Source organism: Poecilia reticulata, linkage group LG4, assembly GCF_000633615.1.
Source record: "Poecilia reticulata strain Guanapo linkage group LG4, Guppy_female_1.0+MT, whole genome shotgun sequence".
Lineage (NCBI taxonomy): Eukaryota > Metazoa > Chordata > Actinopteri > Cyprinodontiformes > Poeciliidae > Poecilia > Poecilia reticulata.
This window is the reverse complement of record NC_024334.1, coordinates 28,633,147-28,651,971: the sequence shown is the minus strand read 5'-3', so window position 1 is coordinate 28,651,971 and position 18,825 is coordinate 28,633,147. Positions and strand designations below refer to the sequence as shown.

Genomic DNA, 18,825 nt, shown 5'->3' with positions numbered 1-18,825 from the left:
AACATTTGCCACAAAATTCTCTAAAAAGGTCCTTTTTAGTAAAAGATAAAAACTATTGCTCTGATGTACAAACAAACAAACATGACAGCAGAAAACTCCAAATCAAGCTGCGACAAAAAGCAACTTGTTTAATCGTGATCAAAGGTATTAGATGTCTGCTCAATTATTTTCCCTCTTTCTCCACAGATTTTTCTCCCTCCCTTTGGCTTTATAATCTGTTTCCACTTAAAAGACACAATAGACAATCCTGGTTGTTCTATAAAGTACATCCGCGCTTTGTGTTCCGAGAGGGACACGTAAGCACTTCAGTGAGCTGCACAACTGGAACCACTTTGCCGTTGGAGATCCGGGCTGCAGGATTTCAGGACAAAGCGCATGCTGCAATTTCATCTCTCATCAAGTTGTGCAGTCTCACTCTTCTCCTCTCTTCTCTTGAGATGTTGCGTAACGGAGGCGGTGCTGACTGCTAATGGATACTCGCAGCTCGGAGCATCGCATGTGTTAACAAACCATCTCCGGCAGGCCTGTGTGTCTGTACTCATCGTTGTGTAGCGGGTCTGACTTGTGAGGAGCAACTGCAATGTTTGAACAGATGCAACACGCTCATGAGTGCATGAAACAACCCTGGCTTTGGATCTTTGCATTGTAATTATGGCTCCGTCATTTTTATTTCCTAATGCGCAGTGACCGTTGGCAGTCAGTTGGCAATCAGTGTCTTCTGCTCAAATACTTTGCCCTTCCCTTTAACGGTTTTCTCAGATCTGCCAGAAGCCCGCTGAAACAATTAATAATTAACACACGGGCACATAATGGATCTGCTTTTAATAATTCAGCCTGCCAATTTGAACTAAAATAGACTTGAGGCTGAGAGCGGGTTGCCACTGCGCAACAGGTTGGGGAAAAAGATGAGAGACCAGGATAAAAGCTGGGCTCAGCACATATAGGAAGAGATAGTGGCTATGAGCTGCTGGCATTAATTTGGGAACATCAGTCAGTGTTAGGCATGTGTAATAGGGCTGAGAATACAGTGGCTGCTGCACAGCCTGAGGCCCAGCACGGTGCTCACTCACAACACTTGTTCATGTTTTAAAATGCATAAGTGGATTGTTAATTAATGGGTACAAGCAAGCTCATTTGAAATTAAAGGTAAAAAAAAAAAAAAGAAAAGAAAAAGAATAACAAGGAATCACCAGAGCTGCCCACTCTTGGATAACTTCACTTTAACTGGCATGTCTACGTTTTAAATTATATATTATTTGCAGTATAATTAGCGTCTTAACAGCTCTGCAGATCATGGGAGACATAATCAAGGGGTTAACCAGTGCTTGAGCTACGACTTATGTCAAGGCCTTTGGCATTTTAATTAAGGCCACCATAAGAGCGGGAACACATTATGACTAATTGTCCTCACCTCAAGCACAGAGAGCATCATTTTCTAACTTGGCGCCTAATAGGCTGACAAATACAAGCGTGCTCGGGTTCACAGGGGCAGCACAGACAGCAATCAGGGAAAATTGAGAAGGACACTGTGAGTCAACAGATGACTCAAGTGGAATCTAAAGTGAGTCCGGTTTTATTAGCGGACTCCATCAGCGACTCGATTATTTCAAACAATGTCGCCGGTATTAGACCGTCGGGCCGCGGTGTGCTTTCAGATCAGCCGAGGCCAACAAAAACTCAAGAGTGTTTCATGTTTCCAGGGGCCACCACTGGTTCCAGTTGAACTTTATTGGCTTGTAAAAGAAGGTCAAACACCTTTCTCGTCGTGGTAATGAGTTACCATGGATTTCTCCTCAGCAGGAGCGACAGCGTCTCCAGGATTACTGTGGAGGTTTTCGAGCTTTGCTCTTAATAACGCAGCGCAGGGAGTGCTGCACAACGCGACAGTATTGTCCCATTTTGAAAAAAAAAAAAAAGTAAAATAAAATAAAAAATGCTCAGAGGGGGATCTACTCGGGACACGGTTACGTTGCAATATACATAGATGAGGCTTACAAGCCCCCTGCTTAATCCTGCTGTGCGAGTATTGTTCTTTTATTTATCGCCTTTCTCAGTCATGCCGCGCTGAAACAGTGACGGAGCAGTTGTGAGGCACAAAGCTTTCGTTAATTAGGAAAAAGCAAGCAGTCATTAAAACCAGCTCTGGCTGAAACCTACTGTAAATAGACTTTAAATCTGATGCTTTTCTGCCTACAGATTCATCAGATTAAGAAGCTTTTTTTCCCCCATTAGAAAGCATTTGAATTGTTTCACATCTGTGTTATTAGCCATCTTTTGTAGTCCTAGTTGGAATATTTGAGTGAGTGCAAAAGAGCACTGAGATTTTTTTTTTTAACCATCTAAAAACTTATGCAATGTTAGAGCTGGCACCTGAAATCTATGACTTCTGCTATTTATAAAATGTATTTCCTCTTCTAAAAAAAAACTGAAAGTGGTGTGCTCAAATCATTTATCTTCCTTGCACTCTTTAAGGGCAAACAACGTCCCCCTAATTTCAGCTGGAAACACTTTAAATGTCAAATACATCTTAAGACACTGAACTACTAAAAACTGCTTTAACCTTTTTCTTATATTTCACAGTTTACATAGAATCACAATTTAAGTGTCTTAAGGCACATTTTCTTGTCTGAAGCTCATAATATCGCCCACTCTACCGGAAACAATCTTTACCAAGCAAATTATTCCTGCTGACACGCCTTCAGCACAACACTAACAATTTATGCATCAAAAGGTTGACAGAAATGTGTCCCGTCTCAAATTGTTTGACCTTAAAATAACAGAGCCTTAATGAATTTGAACTGTGTGTTTAAGAGCAAGGAGATGTCATGTCCACTTCTAATAAGACGCATAAACATTTAAAAAAATCGGAGCACTTTCAATAACTACAAAACAGATTATTGTCTTTGATTTGAGCTGTTGTGGATGAGATCCTGTCATGAATCTCGTGGTGGGCGAGAACCTCCTCTTAACCCAACAATATTTTTCAGAAAACACAAATAATGTTTCACAAATTGCTGTGGAGTTAGAGTAAATATGCTATAGTCTCCATTTTTCTCTCAATTTAACTTTTTACTGATGCCAAGAAGGCATTACTTCAGAATTTGAATAAAAAGTTTCAATAAATCACAACCTGTGTTTTAAATCTGTAGATTTTGAACTAGAAATTGTCAAATCAAATGCGTCCCACAGTCCTTAAAATTAAATTGGAAATGTTGCATTAGATAAACATTTTGGAGTCATTAGTGTCATATGGCCATGCTTTCTTACAATTCCCAATTTCTACAGACTGAACATCACTAAAAGTGCTTGTGTTACCCCCTAACAAAATGGCGCCCTTGATGGGAAACTTTATCGCAGACATCAAACCCCCCCACTGCTACTATGGGGCAGTAAAAATCCCAACATAAAGGTTAAGCATTTACAGAAATTCATCGAGTTTCATCAATGCAACAAAACCAGACTAGACTATGAGGTTTCCATTTCAACTTCTGTTTTTTTTCTCTCTTTCATGCTTAAGACTTTACTTATCTCCGTGACAAGTTTTGCTATTCTAAGTTTTAACTTTTGGCTCAAACAAGGTTCATAGTATTGACGATGCATTCTTCTCCCTGGAAATGTAATTTTCCTATAGTTTCTATCATTATTTTATTGTCTTCACATCTTAGAAAACACTGAAGACGTCTCTACAGTACCGAGTAGAGATTGACTACTCAGAGGCCATTTCAATTCCTATTTCTGACCATCACTGAGGTTTGACCTGGTGGTTAATTTTTTGTCTGAAGACTGCACCACAGAGAAGAAGAGGAAATGAAATATGTGCTGCAGGTTCTTTGATAGAGGCAACAGATTTGAATCTCAAAGAATGAAGAAATTAAAAGATTATCCTCATTCATACATCAAAGCACGTGTCTCTAACCTTTATCTCATTTTTATTAAACTAAAAAGAAGCTTCAAAGTGCACACTCGTGCTGTCGTGCATCTGCAGCCTGGGAGTTGTGGGAATTTATTTGTACCGATAATAACCCAATTGATTCAGATGACCTCGAACGAGATGATACTTGCATTGGGAACGTGTTATTCTTCACATCTATGAAATTATGTCTGTTCCAATTAAATAAACCTAAAAAAAACCACACAAAATATCTGCTATTATATAACAATACTCCAATTGCTCTCATCTTCTCTCTCAGCTCTGCCGACTGACAGCTGCGGCTGCCAGACACAAAGGAAGCCCTGGCAACTGAAATACAGAGTAGGCTGAAAAACGCCAAAATCATTTTCACCACCGACACAGCTAATGCACGGAGCGAGTCCAACTCCAGGGTCCAAATCCCAGGTTGTAATTCATTTGACATGTCTGTCTGGGTTGTGCATGATAATGTGCACTGCTACCTGCCAGAGCCCTGCCTGCACAGAGGGGCCATTCATATGCACACAGGCCTTGTTTTGTTGAGTAAAGCCTTTTACAATGTAAACAGTAATGCGTTACAAAACATATCACTGTTTGCCAGCCATATGTCTTGCCCCCATCTGCAGCATCGGTTGGAGTCAACTTTGGATTAGCCCCCAAAAGCATAGGGATTATTTTGGTGGGGATGAAACGTTTCGTAATCTGCCGTTGGTTGGGTGGGTCTCGATGAAATCACACTACAAATGAAATCACTTTACAGTAGTAAGCTGTCATGTTACAATCACAACTCGCAATATGTTTTACTGCGCGTTTACGTAGCAGACCATCACAGAGTAGTGCATAATTGTGAAGTGAAAGGAAAATGATGCATGCAATCTGAAAGGTGTGGTGTGTGCGTTCGTATTCAGTCTAAGATGCATTGTGGACTTTCACTGGAGTTGTAGCTGCACGTGATTTGGGGTGCGTCACCACCAGCCTTGCACATCTAAAAGACATTTTTGCCTTGCCCTATGTTTGCTTGATCAAGTTAACTTTGATGAACATTTTTGTGCTACAGAACAGCCTGACCTCAGCGCTATGCTGCCACCTCCATGTTTCACTGTGGGGAAGGTGTGTTTTTTATTTGCTAAAAAGTTTAATTTTGTTCTCTTCCTTAAAGACAGAGTCCAATCCCTGTCTTTAAAGACATGGTCCAATCCCTGTCTTTAAGGAAGACAAAGTGTTGTCTTTAAGGATGGTTCTGTGTAACATGCACAGAACCATGTGCATGTTACTTCCAAGAAGAGTCCATGACAAATTTGCCAGCTGTGCTTCTTATTTGCTGCCACTTTGAGCTTTTTCTACTTAAAAGCCATATGTCTTTATGCATTTACTCAGTTTATTATTAAATTCCCATACAAAATTTGGTAATTTAATAATAATAATGCTACATTCCAGGTATCTGGGAAGTCAGAATTAACTGAATTCACTTCAAACCCAGGGTAACACCTTTAGAAGTTAAGAAGTTGGGATTTCAATATAGGAGCGCCCATACATATGGTTTAGAGTACGTCTAATAAACTTTATTTTCAGATCTAGTTTCTATAGGAAAAGACAACTTTTAATTTGCTCAGTTTAGAGTTGCAGACACTACAAATTGATTTTAAATCCACTGATGTATGTATGTCTTGCAAAACATGTTTCCGCTACATCTTACCACCATTAATGTAAAGAATGACCATACTTAAATGCAATATCGCCCTTTGTAAGTAATAACAAAATTCCCCAGTTCCGAGTACAACTGGAACATGCCACACATTGTAAAAAAATATTAAATGTGCTGCTCACTTTCAGGAAGAAATTATACAGTTTAAGGCTCAACTCTAAAGTTAAGTGTTTTTATTATTATTATAACCATTTAAAACAGATGAGCACTGGAGAAGACATTTTTTGGCACATTTGTAACCCCATACAAATAATATAAGTTGAGTTCTTAATAGGTTCAAAGGTTATGCATGCTTTCAAAGACACTGCAGTTGTTTGACCCAGAAACTCAAGGTTTGGCAGCTTTTTTGTTGCCGATTAGTTGTTTGTAAGACAAAGATTCTGAGTCTACGGGACACGGGTAAAAACATGGAGCTGACTTTCAACATGAATTACTGACATTTACCACAGTCACAGCAGTGCAGTTTTCATCAGAAGCCAAGTAAACTGAGCAAACATGACGGTTCACACACACACACACACACACACACACACACACACACACACACACACACGCACACACACACACACACACACACTCCCACCCAAGACAGCTGCGAGCTGTCTTTATCAACATGATGTCTGAATCAAAGTGTTGACCGTTACTTCCGTTAAACATGGCGTTCGTCACGTTCCAAGCAGCCGTTAACCACGCTGATACACTATAGATTTCGCTCACTAATGACTCAACTCCCCCTTTATCGAACCCTTATTTACACAACTCTAGTGGTGTTAGAGGCCAGGCCTGTGATGACAGAAGTTTTACGGATAATGTTGCTGCTGTTTGGTGGGAGACGTTTCATTAAAAACCTGCGGAGCGTTAAGATCACAGCGGGGCCGCCAGACAGAACTCACCTTGGGTCAGACGCAGAAGTTGACAAGCTTTAATCTCAACAGAGTCGCTCAGGTCTTCATCCTTGTCGCTTCACAACATGCTTCTCAGATTTTTGTTGGATGTTCGCTATAAAAAATTAAAAAAAAAAAAAAGAGTCAAATTCTCACTGCCCTTTTGCTGTTCTGTAACCGTAAAGCCACCAGGCGCAGATTTGTGAATTATTAAAATAGTGTTTTCTTCCCTCGCAGGCTGTGAGATCAGTTACAAGTTTACTGCTGTTCGTGTAATCGGAGTCCTTCTCCTCTTCGTACAAAAAAAAAAAAAAAGTTTCAAACTTGAGGGGGGGGGGACTTGGTTACTCAGCAGATTGATGTTGGATTGGGCCAATAGACGAGCTACCAGAGGAGTGGACAAACCCAGTCAGGCCAAAAAAGAAAAAGACCATTTAGAATCAGCATCCGCCCCCCTCCTTCCCATTAGCGTTTCCAGTAATTATCCTTGTCCAGGTCCCAGTCCCACGGCTCCAAATTTCCCAGAGGAAATGGTACTGAGCGAACAATGAACAGGAACTGTGGGGAGCAGCCGTTCTCTCATCACTAAATTTATGGCTCGTTAAGTTTTATGGCACACTTTGACATAATAAGTTAAATCAACATGTGCGATTTTCATGCACAATGTCTAATGAGAACATGCTTGTCAATCAACTGGTACGGATGAAGAAAAAAGTCATGAGCGGATGTTTGCAAGACAGAAGATTTTTTTCCCATTACATTAAAGAGGTTGGGGAAATACCCAATGTTTATCCTTGTTTAACCCCCTTTTTCCCCACATGCCTTACAAACTTGCATACACCACTTAGTTTCATATTAAAAACGTAAGACACTCTCGTTAGAACATAAACACTAGAATATTAATGGTATAAATCATACTGAACCACTACAGCAAGTTTGTGAAATGTAAGAGCTCGAGCTCCCTCTGGTGGTATAATGTATACAGCTATATGGGCTATAACATACAGCATGTTGGCTATATTAACTCTATTAACCTATGGTTGAGGAGCTTAATTTGGGGTATTTTGAGAGTTAGAGAGATTTTTTTAACATAAATTATCCTTGGTTTAGGTGATAACACTGGTCAAAACACACATTTGGAAAAGGAAGTGATTTTTAAGCAAGAATTCTGTGTTTATTTTCTGGAAAATACATTTCCCAGAATCCTCGGTCGAACGCAGGAAAAGACGTGTTTTTGCGACGTGTCAGGAAGTTTGAGTAGTCAACATGGCGGCTCAGCAGGGAGATGTTGATGAGATATTCGATGTAAAAAATGCTTATTATATCGGCAGCTATCAACAATGTATTAATGAGTCTCAGAAGGTGAAGGTATGTACTTAATCTTGACACTTAAAAATGTTCGCATCTGTTTTATTTTGTGCTCGTTTTCGTTTGGCTAACAGTAGCTATGCTAATAAGCGAGCTAATATTTTTATTTATGATTTCTCCAAACATTTGCCTGAATGACTTTTTCCACTTTAATCTCCAAATTTTTTTAAGCCGTCATCACCCGAGAAAGAGATTGAAAGAGACATGTTTTTGTACAGAGCGTACATCGCTCAGGTAAGAAGTGACAGATTTCTGCTACTCAATGGTTTTTTAGCCATTCATAAACTTATTGTGAGTTTATTCTGGTGAATATAATCCTTATCCACACCCTGAACTGTGAGTTTCTGTGTATTAACAGAGGAAGTATGGTGTTGTTCTGGACGATATCAAGGCCAACTCTTCAGCTGAGCTCCAAGCCGTAAGGATGTTTGCAGAGTTTCTGTCCAATGAGAGTAAAAGGTAAAATATTGCATTTGACATTCACGTCAACGATCCGTGGTTATAAATTATATAGTTGTGTGTGTGTGTGTGTGTGTTAACGTTACTTAGTTGACGATCGCTTATCCCTCAAAAAGCTCAGTAATTCCATCACTAATGTTTTTTGAGAAAATATACAGAAATATTGCTTTCTGCATATTTAAATGTATTTAGCTTTATTACCCCTCCTTTTTCTGAAGTAAGTTAAACTAGTATTTTTTGTTAGTTCAAGATAACTCTGAACTTTCCATGCACCGTATGTTTGCAGTGTGTCTGGTAGTATTAGATATGGAATTTGATACTATTAATGTACAACAAATCCCTAGTAATTACTAGATTTTCCCCACTTATTAATATGTTTTATCATTGTCTCTAATGAGCTTTCTCTCATAAGCAATCAAACTTAACCCATTATACATTTGACCTAGTTTTTGCTAAATTTTCTATTCAAGTTGACTTTACACATGCATTTTAAGCCTAATAAATTGTAGTGGTTGTTAGCTTTAGCTTAATACCCAGTTTTGATGCTAACAGACGCAAAAAACAAAAACAAAACCAAAGATTTCCATCAAAACTTTCTCCTCTTTGCTTTTGCTCAGGGATGCTATTGTTGCTGATTTGGACAAGAAGATGGCGAAGAGTGTGGATGCAGCCAACACCACCTTCCTGCTCATGGCTGCCTCCATCTATTACCATGAGCTGAACGCGGATGCTGCGCTCAGAACTCTGCACCAAGGAGAAAGTCTGGAGTGGTGAGGGCAAATCAAAAGAAGCACTTTACTTGTTGTCCAGTTTCAACGTCTCTAAATAACAATTGATCTCCACAAAAAATATCAAGCAGTACCTGTTTGGCTTTAGTGTTATCCATAAAGATTATTGAGTTTCTCTCTAAAAGGCCACTCTATGGATTTGTGTAATACGATTTGCTACGAATTCATGCCAGTATCTTGTTTTCATTTAGGTTATTATGACAAATATGAATACTGTATGTGAACATCTGTTTTAGCATCAATGAGTCTCTTTGTTATGCGGACCAAAGTTTGTTAACGTTGTTCTTTTTTATGGAATGGATCAAACTGAACCTAAATCTGAATTTATTTGCAGCATGGCTATGACCATTCAGGTGCTTCTCAGTCTGGACCGTGTTGACCTGGCAAGGTTCGTAGTTGTAGTTTGACATCCTGTAAACTTAAAGAAATATAAACAAGAAGTCTTGCAATGTAGTTGATGATGAACTTTGTTTTGATGACTTGAAAGAATAGCTATTTAAAAAAAAAAGATAAAGAAGATAATCTTGTATTTTAATTTCAAATCTCAGTTTCTAGCAGCTATTGGTAATTATTGGTTGTGGATATTCTCTAATACCAATAAAATTTCCTCAACAGGAAGGAGCTGAAGAAGATGCAGGAGCAGGATGAGGACACCACACTGACCCAGCTGGCCACAGCCTGGGTTAACATTGCTGTGGTTAGAAAAAAAAAAAAAACACCAGTTAATTTTATAACATCAGCAGCATAGGCAAAATTCATATTTGCAAGCAACTGAAGTCTTCTTTAATGAGCTGTCAGCTATAATGTTGTGTCTGATTAAGTGTTTGGCAAACACTCACTTGTTATTTCAGGGTGGAGAGAAGCTTCAGGACGCCTATTACATCTTCCAAGAGATGTCTGATAAGTACTCGTCTACGCTGTTGCTGCTGAACGGCCAGGCTGCCTGCTACATGGCTCAGAACAAGTGGGAGGAGGCAGAAGGAGTGCTGCAGGAGGCTCTCGACAAGGTCAGACAACAGTTTTTTTTTTGTTTTTTTTTCTTGCTTGTCAAACTGATTGTTTTATGTACTGAACATTGTTGTGTGAACATGAGTCTTTAGTAAAAGTCTGCTGAAGCAGAAGGTGGCATCTTTGTTCAAATCGTTGATATTCTTTGATCTGTTTTATGATTGCATTTTCTTTTGTGGAATGTATCGGATCTAATTTTGAATTGTGTAGCCTTTTGGAGATTTGACCAAAAATGTTTCTGAAGTAGGGAGCAATCACACTTTTACTTCTTTAAATGAAACAGTATTTTTTATTTACATCTTGTCTCATTGTTTTCAAGATAGATAACTTTACTTTTTAAGCTTATGTAAAGATCTTTTGCAGGATTTTTTGCAAGATCTTGAAATTATATAATTTTTGACTTTGAATGGTTGCAACTAGGTAGGTTTTAAATCGCACATTTGTTCACACATCTTTTCTATAATTTGTATGTATCTTTTAGTGCTGATTGGGGTAATACATTAGGAATGTGGGTGTTATTACTTGACTATCATAACTATTTGATGCCTAACTATCTGAAAGTTGCTAGATTGTAGCACTCCAGGACTGAACTTGGTGTTAGGTGCTGAAGTTAGGAAATGGGTCCAAAAGTTAGATAAAGGTCTTTTAAAATGTGTCAAATTTAACCCACTCTTAACTTCCAGAAACATCGTTTCCATTTGTTAGATTTTAAAATGTCACATTGTGTTTCTTCTTCTTATAAAATCTAATGTAAAAATAGAAATGTTGTTCTCAAGCTCAAAGTGCTGACATCTGAACAGAGTGTAATTTTCTCTCGACACTGTGAGGAGATGAAGTGTTCCTAAATTTAAAAACTATCCATGCATCAGATTGTGTTTATGTTTCAAGTGTGGCTGCAGAGGCAGCAGTTTTACCTCCAGGTATTGTTTTAATGACAGGGGCTGTAACACTGTGCAATAATCCAGCAGGCTTTGGTTGCTTTAAATGACCTCTACAGACAAAATATTACATGCAAATTATTGTGATCCCATAGACTTGTCAGTTAACTTGATAAGTAGTGTTGCTTAGATAGAATAGTGTTTGGTGCAATTACAGAATGTGTTTCTCTAACCAGCCTCTATAATAACAATTGTGTTGTGTCTGCCTTCTGAGTGTCTGTACACATCTAAAGTAAACATTAAATGACCCTCATCAGTCAGATTTGTTAGCCTTTTTTCTATTACTGTGTCAGTGTTTCATTAATATAAATAAAATGCATCTTTTTGTCATTTACCAGCAGATGGCAGCAAATACATTTATTTTAAACGATCAAAAAATTTGCTCTATATGGTACAGTAATTTCTTACTTTATCTACAAAAGTGTTAGGTCTTACCAAAAATCAGTTTCATAATTTTAAGCTGATGCACCTGTCCACTTTTAATATTCACACCTTAGCAGGTTAGTAGCAGGGCTTCGTGTTTACTAGTCAGCCTTGCATTTTTCACGTTTCAGCGATGTGAAAAGGTTACATTTTTACCAAGTGACAGTTATTTATTGATGTTATCTCTCACCTAACAGGCAGAATGTAACAAGGCTGTGATGTTGCTTTCAGCCCTTGTGCTTTGCATGGCTGAAAAAGACAGCATTTTATAGCTCACTGATTAATTCGGAGATGTTTTGTGTGCCGCTTCTACTTGTGTTTGCAACATCATCTTTATGTATTTGGGTTTGATGACTCGCTTTGTATTTTATTTTATCCCTATTAGGACAGCAGCCATCCTGAGACGCTGATCAACCTCATAGTGCTGACGCAGCACCTGAGCAAACCACCCGAGGTGAGACCAAAGTTCGTAGAGGTCTCTGTAAGGACAGCCGTCAGCTGGGACAAATCTATAAAGAACACTCAGACATTTTCGTGACCCTTCATGCCTAAATGAAACGTGCACATTTAAGCAATGTCCTGTTTGCTTTGATTAAATTAGAACATTGCTTACTGCTAACATCTTGTACCAATCACTTAGGCATATCTGCTGTTCAGTGGTGTGAGAGTCAGAGTTCATAAGATAAAAGAGAGAATAAGCTGACTTACTTTTGCTGGATGTGATTGCAGTGTGCTAGAACGGTGACCGTTATCGCGGAGACATCATTAACATGTCTGCAGTTGCAATAACGACTGATAATTACACCTCCCTCAAGGGTAACTTGGAGACAATTTCTTAGCAAATTGGAAGGAAAAGGGAAAGGTAATTAGAGAATGATCTTAAAAATGTGTTAAGTCTACTGATCATTAAGGTTTTTAATGTTAAAATTGTTGGTTTGGTCACACAGAGCCCAAGTAATTATCAGCTATACAGCTTGCATTGGTTTTAGGACACAGTTTGTCTTAAAGAATAGCAAGAAGCAACTACGATGCTGCAGAATATACATTTTGCTATGCAGATTATTATTTGTGTTAGGTTTAGAGTTTAATTTTTACAAAATTCTCTTCAGTGGACAGTGTCGGCAACAGAGCCTCTTCTACTTTAGACTTGTAGAAGAGCAGAAGCATGCATGCAAATGTCTTTTTGGCTATTGGTAATAATTTGTTTAAGGCTCCTCCTGGTTAATAATCCTTCGTACCTACACCAAGCATCGTGTGTTTGTGTTTTCACAGGTCACCAATCGGTATCTCTCCCAGCTGAAAGATGCACACAAAGCTCACCCGTTCCTCAAAGATTATTTTGCCAAGGTAACAGCTGGATTATGCACTTAGAGAAAGATACTTATCCACTTACACTTTAAGTAAGAATCTCTGCCATGCTTTCTCAACTTCCCTGTTTTGTAATAGTTACAGAACTGTTTGTAGTGCTAAGTTGGCAGCAAGTATCCTTGGATCTAAGCCGAGCAGGGCATTAAACCTTGACCCTCTGCTGTCACTTTGTGTTGCAATCACACTAGAGTAGAAACGTACATAAACATGCTTAAAATAGGTTAACAACCTGACTGATACAGACGTGCAAATTAATAACTAGAATTTTGTTTTTCTGGTGTCTCACTATTTTGATTTGTTTTTTGTTTTGTTTTTTTGCAGGAGAATGAGTTTGACAGACTAGCAATGCAGTACGCCCCCACCGTTACGGCATAGACCTTCTGTTTTCCTACAAAACTCCTTCAAAAGTGGACTTTGGGGGAATGACCATGAAGATAATCCTGTTTCTCCCTGTCATGTGTTTGGTTTTAATGTTTTTTTCCCCTTTAAAACCTTGACTGTATTTAAACCACACTAGAAATTCATATATACATCTGCATTTCTCCTCAGGACCTACACATTTACATTTATTGTAGGGATAGCCGCATTTGTTATACAAGCATTCCTTTGAAATGTTAATAAATGATTAGAAAAAACACTGAGAGGTTTGGGTTAATATGGGTAAAAATCTACTTGAATAAATCAAATTTGAAATATTTAGCCAGATACAGCTTGTTGAATCAGAAGATGGGTGGACATTCTTATAAGAAATGTGTATTTTAAGGAGTTTTTGTTTTATTTTAATTATGATCTGCTGAAAATAAAGACACAATTAAGCTTCTTAGAAGATGAGGATATAATCATGAATAAATAACAGCTACTGGAAAAGTAGCTCTCGATGCTTGGTTGGGTTCTCCTTACGTCGATTACATCAGATTATCTGCATTGCTGGGTCTGGTGTCTCACCTTTAGTCAGGTTTGTTGGCCACTCAAGCACAGTGATACCAGGGTTATTAAAGCAGGTATTTAGTACTGCTGGCAGTATGGACAGGTGTAAAGGTCTGCAGTATAATTAGATGATCTCTATTAAGCAAATTTTTAGAGTGCTTTCATGTGTCCAGCTGTTCAGATGCACTGAGTGGATTTGATAAAACTCAGTGGATCACCAGCAGATAACATGGGTCATCAAATCTGTGGAAACCTCAAAACTTTACTTCCAGCAGCTTTGATCCTATTCCTCTCCACTCTTCCCTCACATTGTTGGATTTTGATTTTCAAATTAAATCCAAAATACACAAGACAAAAGTAAAAGGTAAAGGTAATTTTATTCATATAGCACATTTTCAGCAACAAGGCAATACAAAGTGCTTTACACAAAAGGAAATACAAACAAACCAAAGGAAACGGCAAAAGAAGAAAAATAATCTAATGTTGATCTATCCAAAGTACATAAACTAGATACTCCTATTCAGGGTTGGTAGATATGTAAGTATCCTCTGGACTTTCTAAGTATGCTCTAAATTTGTAAAAGTAATGAGTAGTCCTCAGTTTCTAAGTAATAACTAAATGTTCCTTTTCTGGAAGATTTTTTTTTTCTGGATTCTAAGTTTTTTAAAATTCATTTTCTGGGTTGCAATAATGGGAGTCTCTCTGCATAATAATCTAAAAATTAATCTAAGAAGTGTAATATTGGTCTAAAAAGTGAGTATTCTGCAGTTTCTAAAATATAAGCTAAAGTGTGACTAATAAACTAGAGTCTCTGGTTTCCAAGTTTGTTCCAATTCATTTTCTGGGTTAAAAGTGAGTACTCCACAGTTTCTAACAAAATGAAATAGAGGAAAAGACACATTAGGGCACATGGCAACATTCAGACAAAATAAAAATAAAGACATGAGTGAAGGCAGTGACTGAACAGAAATAAAAGCTTCATTTATAATTTGTGTCTAATGAATCCATATGATTTAATTATCATTGTGTAATTAAATGATCATATTCGCTCTACCTGTTTGTCAGTGGTGTCCAAACTTTTTGCCATAATGGCCAAAATCCTGAAGTTGAAACCACAAGGGGTCAGAGAAAATGTATATTTTATAGCTTTTTAGAACGAGACTTTGTCACTTTTTTCATTCTTATCTGCTCAGTAAACAAAAAATTACATATTTTATTTAAATCAACAAAGTAGTCACATTTTTGAAGAAAAGGCTCAGTAAATCATTGAGGCAAAAATAAAAAGGTTTTGTAAGATAAGACAAGCCCACAGTTTCTACATGATTTATTTTTCTTATTAGTGCTGCAAGATTTGCTTTTGAGTAATAACAGATCAATAACTGTGATTCAAGTTACTCAAAGATTAATATGAAAACACAAAAAAATAAATGATAGTATTATATTATTTTTTTGAAGATTATGTTATTTATCTATTAATAAAATGTTGCTTTAAAAGGTGAAAAAATGTCTGTCTGCCTCAACCTTGCAGGTCAGGGGTCCGCCCAAAGTCCTCCAGAGGGCCGCCAATGGCCCCCGGACCGTACTTTCGACACCCCTGTCGTATGTGACGCTGTACGGGTTTCTCTGCACTGTCACTTTAAGCCATCATTTCGGTTCCTCAGTGGTCTAGGTAGAGAGTTCATAAAGAAGATAACGGGCCAGTAATACGTCACGCCCTTACGCTAGTTTTTTTTTTTTTTTTTTGTCATAAACGCAGCTGAGCCATAAACGCAGACTGCCCTCCTTTCTTTGAACGCACCAGTTGATCTCCGCTGTGGAGCTGAGCGCCTCGTCAAAACCCAGCGTCGGACACGTTGAGCAGCGCCGCAGAAAGAGAAGGAGAAGAAACGACGCATGCCTTCATATACCGGGTTATACGTCAGTCTGATTTCTATTTTCACCGGAATAACTTGCCCTTGCCTCCGAGCGGTCGCGCTCCCTCATGAAGCGGCACAGGATCGTTATATAAGGCGGATAGCGGTCCGAGATGAGAGCGCGTCTCTGACAGCGTAGCGGCAACAATAGTCTAGCCGGGCTGCGTGCCCCCGTGTCTGCACTCGGTTTAAAGGCTAATTTATTCACCCGCTAACACCGGGGAAGCTGCTTCCTCCACTGCGTTGTCCGTTTGATTTATTGTAAGCTAGGCAGCTAACCTGCCGCAGATGAGCCGCGTGCGTAGCGGAATGATGAGCGGGATGAACCACCAAGCTGCTGCAGATGGGTCAGATTAACTCCAAGAAACCCTTCCTGTAATTTGGCGTGGTTATAATTTCTATTTAAATTTTAATCACCGCCTTTGGTTTGATCTGGCCCCGAAGATTTTTCCAATAAAAGAGCAAAGAATGGGCTCATGTCTTAATTTGGGAAACAAAAAATTAGGCGCCTAAAGAGGGGATAAGCTTATTAGATAAGCTTGCTCTGTGTGCTTTATTGAACCAACAAGCCTAGTGAGCGGTCAGTCTGGACTCCCTCTGCTCCTCTGCTGGAGGCATCTCTCCGGGTTTTTACCTTCTCTGTTGTCACAGCGATGGGCAGCGCTGGGCCGGTGGAAGTCGAGCCCATGCCGGGGTACTGGGAGCTCATCACCAGAGGCTCCAGCGCCATGCTGGGCGCATGGAGGGACTGTAGCCACTGCGGTCTGGAGTTCTCCAAACGAACCCTCCTGGATAACGCGTACATAACCTGGACCGAAATCGCCCTCTTTTTATTTTGCGCCTTTTTGTGGACGATAATCAGGAAGAGACTGACAGAAAGTCTGTTTAAGGTAGGTGAAAACCTCCCTCACGCTAAATACACACACGCACACACACACACGCATACACACCGCTCCTTCCTCTAAGGCATATTGCTTCCAAGATGCCAAGAAAAACACGAGCGAGAGGAGGCAGTGCTTGTCAGACAGGTGGGACACATGTTCACACACACAGCCGGAAAGACGGAGCTTACCCTCTCCCCAGAGAGCTTAACCATAATGTCAGAAAATATTAACCTGACTCACACAGACGTTCGAAAAGCACAGCTGCTGCATTCACAGTCTGCTCTTACTCTCTGGTTTGGGTACTGTGAGTCATTCAAGATGGTCGGTTCAAGCTGGGCATGGAAGTGTGTGCCCACGTGTAGCTGCGATGCACATGCTCTGGTCATGCATGTGTGAGAAAAATGTCTCACACTTGTTATTGTGGGGCCACCCACGGCAGGAAACGCTGGTCATATTTACTCCTGTGCTGCACAAATGTGAATCATATTGAAGTTGTAAGGCCTTATGTGCGCCGTGCAATAACGTTCACACTTAATTTCCCCATTTTGTCATGTTGCAACAGATGCTATAATGAGTCTTCTGAGATGAATTTGGGTCTGGACTTGACTGGCCCAGTTGAGGGCAAGAACAGTTTGTTTGATTCAAGTTATTCATAATATTTTAGACGTGTCCTTTTCACACCTGATTCACCTGACTGCATTATGTATTGATAGCAAGTGTTCATGGTATCAAGAATGTTAATTATCCATTCGTATGCATCAGGTGTGTGACAGCGGGGGAACACCTAAAAGTGGGTCCTGATGATCTAAAACACTTCGACTTTAGCTTTGACTGTTTGTTCAGGGTGCTGATTCTGCTAATCGTTTTTAACCATGGGTCTTTGTGTTTTGTAATAATTTTCTAGCTTTTGTTTATTTTGGGTTTGTTTTAATTTTGCAAATGACTGCTTATGGTGTTTTGTTAATAGTTCCCTCTTGCTTTGAGACTCTTTTGTGTTGGTTTACAGTTTTTGATTTAGTAGATCTATGCGGGTCCTGTTCAGATCCCTTGTCTTCCATTTTTTCCTGTTTTGACCCAGATTGTCACCTCTCAGCTGCACCGCATTCTGTTGATTGTACTCTCCTGGTTCTTGCGTCTCTGATTACCTTACCATCTACATCGTCTCCTCCATTCCCTGCCAGATCTTTGCGATGTCAGCGAAACAATGGCAGCAATGTCCACTGTTCTTCCTGATGTTGTGCTCCTGTTGTGGTTTTGCCAATTTGGAACTTCTTTGACGTTTCTCATTACCTTTAATTTTCAGTATGCTCCTGCCTATGTACTGTCTGTATTCAGGTGCTACATCTACACCTCAAAACATCACAGCTGGAAGACGATCCTCCACTCTAGTGTCAAATTTTTTGCAGCCTCTAATCGATTATTTAAGGAATGCTCTGTATTTAACTCCATCCATCTTAACCATCTTTCTTTCCCTGAATCTGCAACAAGATTGTCCCCACAGCACAATGCTGCCACCACCATAGTTCACTGTGTTCAGGGAAACGTGCTGTGTTAGGTTCCACAATATTTCGAATGCTCGCCCAAAAATCTAATCTTAGTCCACATTTGCAGTCCAAATTACTATTTGTGCACTCAATGGCAGCAGACAGTTTCTTCCACCTGAGGTTTGGTTTTCTGCCACTACTTATTAGGTTAGTTCTGAAAGCATTTGGTTGTGTAGGATTTTATTTAGGATTAACAAAGTATTTCCTTAATGTTACGAGATTGGTGATCGGCCGATCTTGTCCCCCAGTCTTATCTGCCTCAGCAAAAGGACTAAAAATCACCTTTTGTCCTCTTCTGCTTTCCAGTGAGAGAGGTTTGACTGATAGACCGGCCCACCAGGTCATGTCTGCACATTTGCAGTTAACAAAAGTCATCCCACTTTTGCCAACTCACCGACTTTCTTGCTATATTTGGCAACATTTCAGACAAAAAAATTACTATCAGCCAAAATCTGAATCGGCAGGTCAGGCTTTTTAAAGATCGGCGATCGGCCAGGAAACTGCAATCAGTGCAGCTCCACTAGACTAGCTCCACTTTTTAGGTTTTACTCTTAAAATAATGAAAACACAGAGTGTTGAGCTATTACATAAAATTTCAAAGTACATTGAAAGAAAATCTTGAAAAAACTCCAAGAAGTATAAATATGATTGCAAATCACAACACTTTTACTATTTCTTCTGTCATGCACTTTTACAACCAGTCAGT

The 18,825-nt window shown here is 39.3% G+C and overlaps 3 protein-coding genes across 3 annotated transcripts in view; 2 read left to right on the top strand and 1 right to left on the bottom strand.

Moving 5' to 3' along the window:
* tnfaip8l1 (tumor necrosis factor, alpha-induced protein 8-like 1) overlaps positions 1-7,226 on the bottom strand; it is a 27,490-nt gene extending 20,264 nt beyond the window's left edge. The window contains exon 1 of the mRNA XM_008407941.2: positions 6,509-7,226. The gene's annotated coding sequence lies outside the window, so the exon portion shown is untranslated. The remainder of the gene's footprint in view (positions 1-6,508) is intronic.
* A 501-nt stretch (positions 7,227-7,727) lies between these two features.
* Positions 7,728-13,492, top strand: cope (COPI coat complex subunit epsilon). Its single transcript, XM_008407942.2, has 10 exons — positions 7,728-7,867; positions 8,039-8,101; positions 8,226-8,326; positions 8,944-9,096; positions 9,449-9,502; positions 9,730-9,811; positions 9,966-10,121; positions 11,869-11,937; positions 12,756-12,830; positions 13,173-13,492. The coding sequence occupies exons 1-10, from the start codon at positions 7,766-7,768 to the stop codon at positions 13,224-13,226; spliced, it is 909 nt and encodes a 302-aa protein (XP_008406164.1). The 5' UTR covers positions 7,728-7,765; the 3' UTR covers positions 13,227-13,492.
* A 1,778-nt stretch (positions 13,493-15,270) lies between these two features.
* cers1 (ceramide synthase 1) overlaps positions 15,271-18,825 on the top strand; it is a 32,958-nt gene continuing 29,403 nt past the window's right edge. Inside the window, exon 1 of the mRNA XM_008407943.2 lies at positions 15,271-16,581. Coding sequence (XP_008406165.1) covers positions 16,345-16,581 — 237 coding nt within the window. The 5' untranslated portion in view covers positions 15,271-16,344. The remainder of the gene's footprint in view (positions 16,582-18,825) is intronic.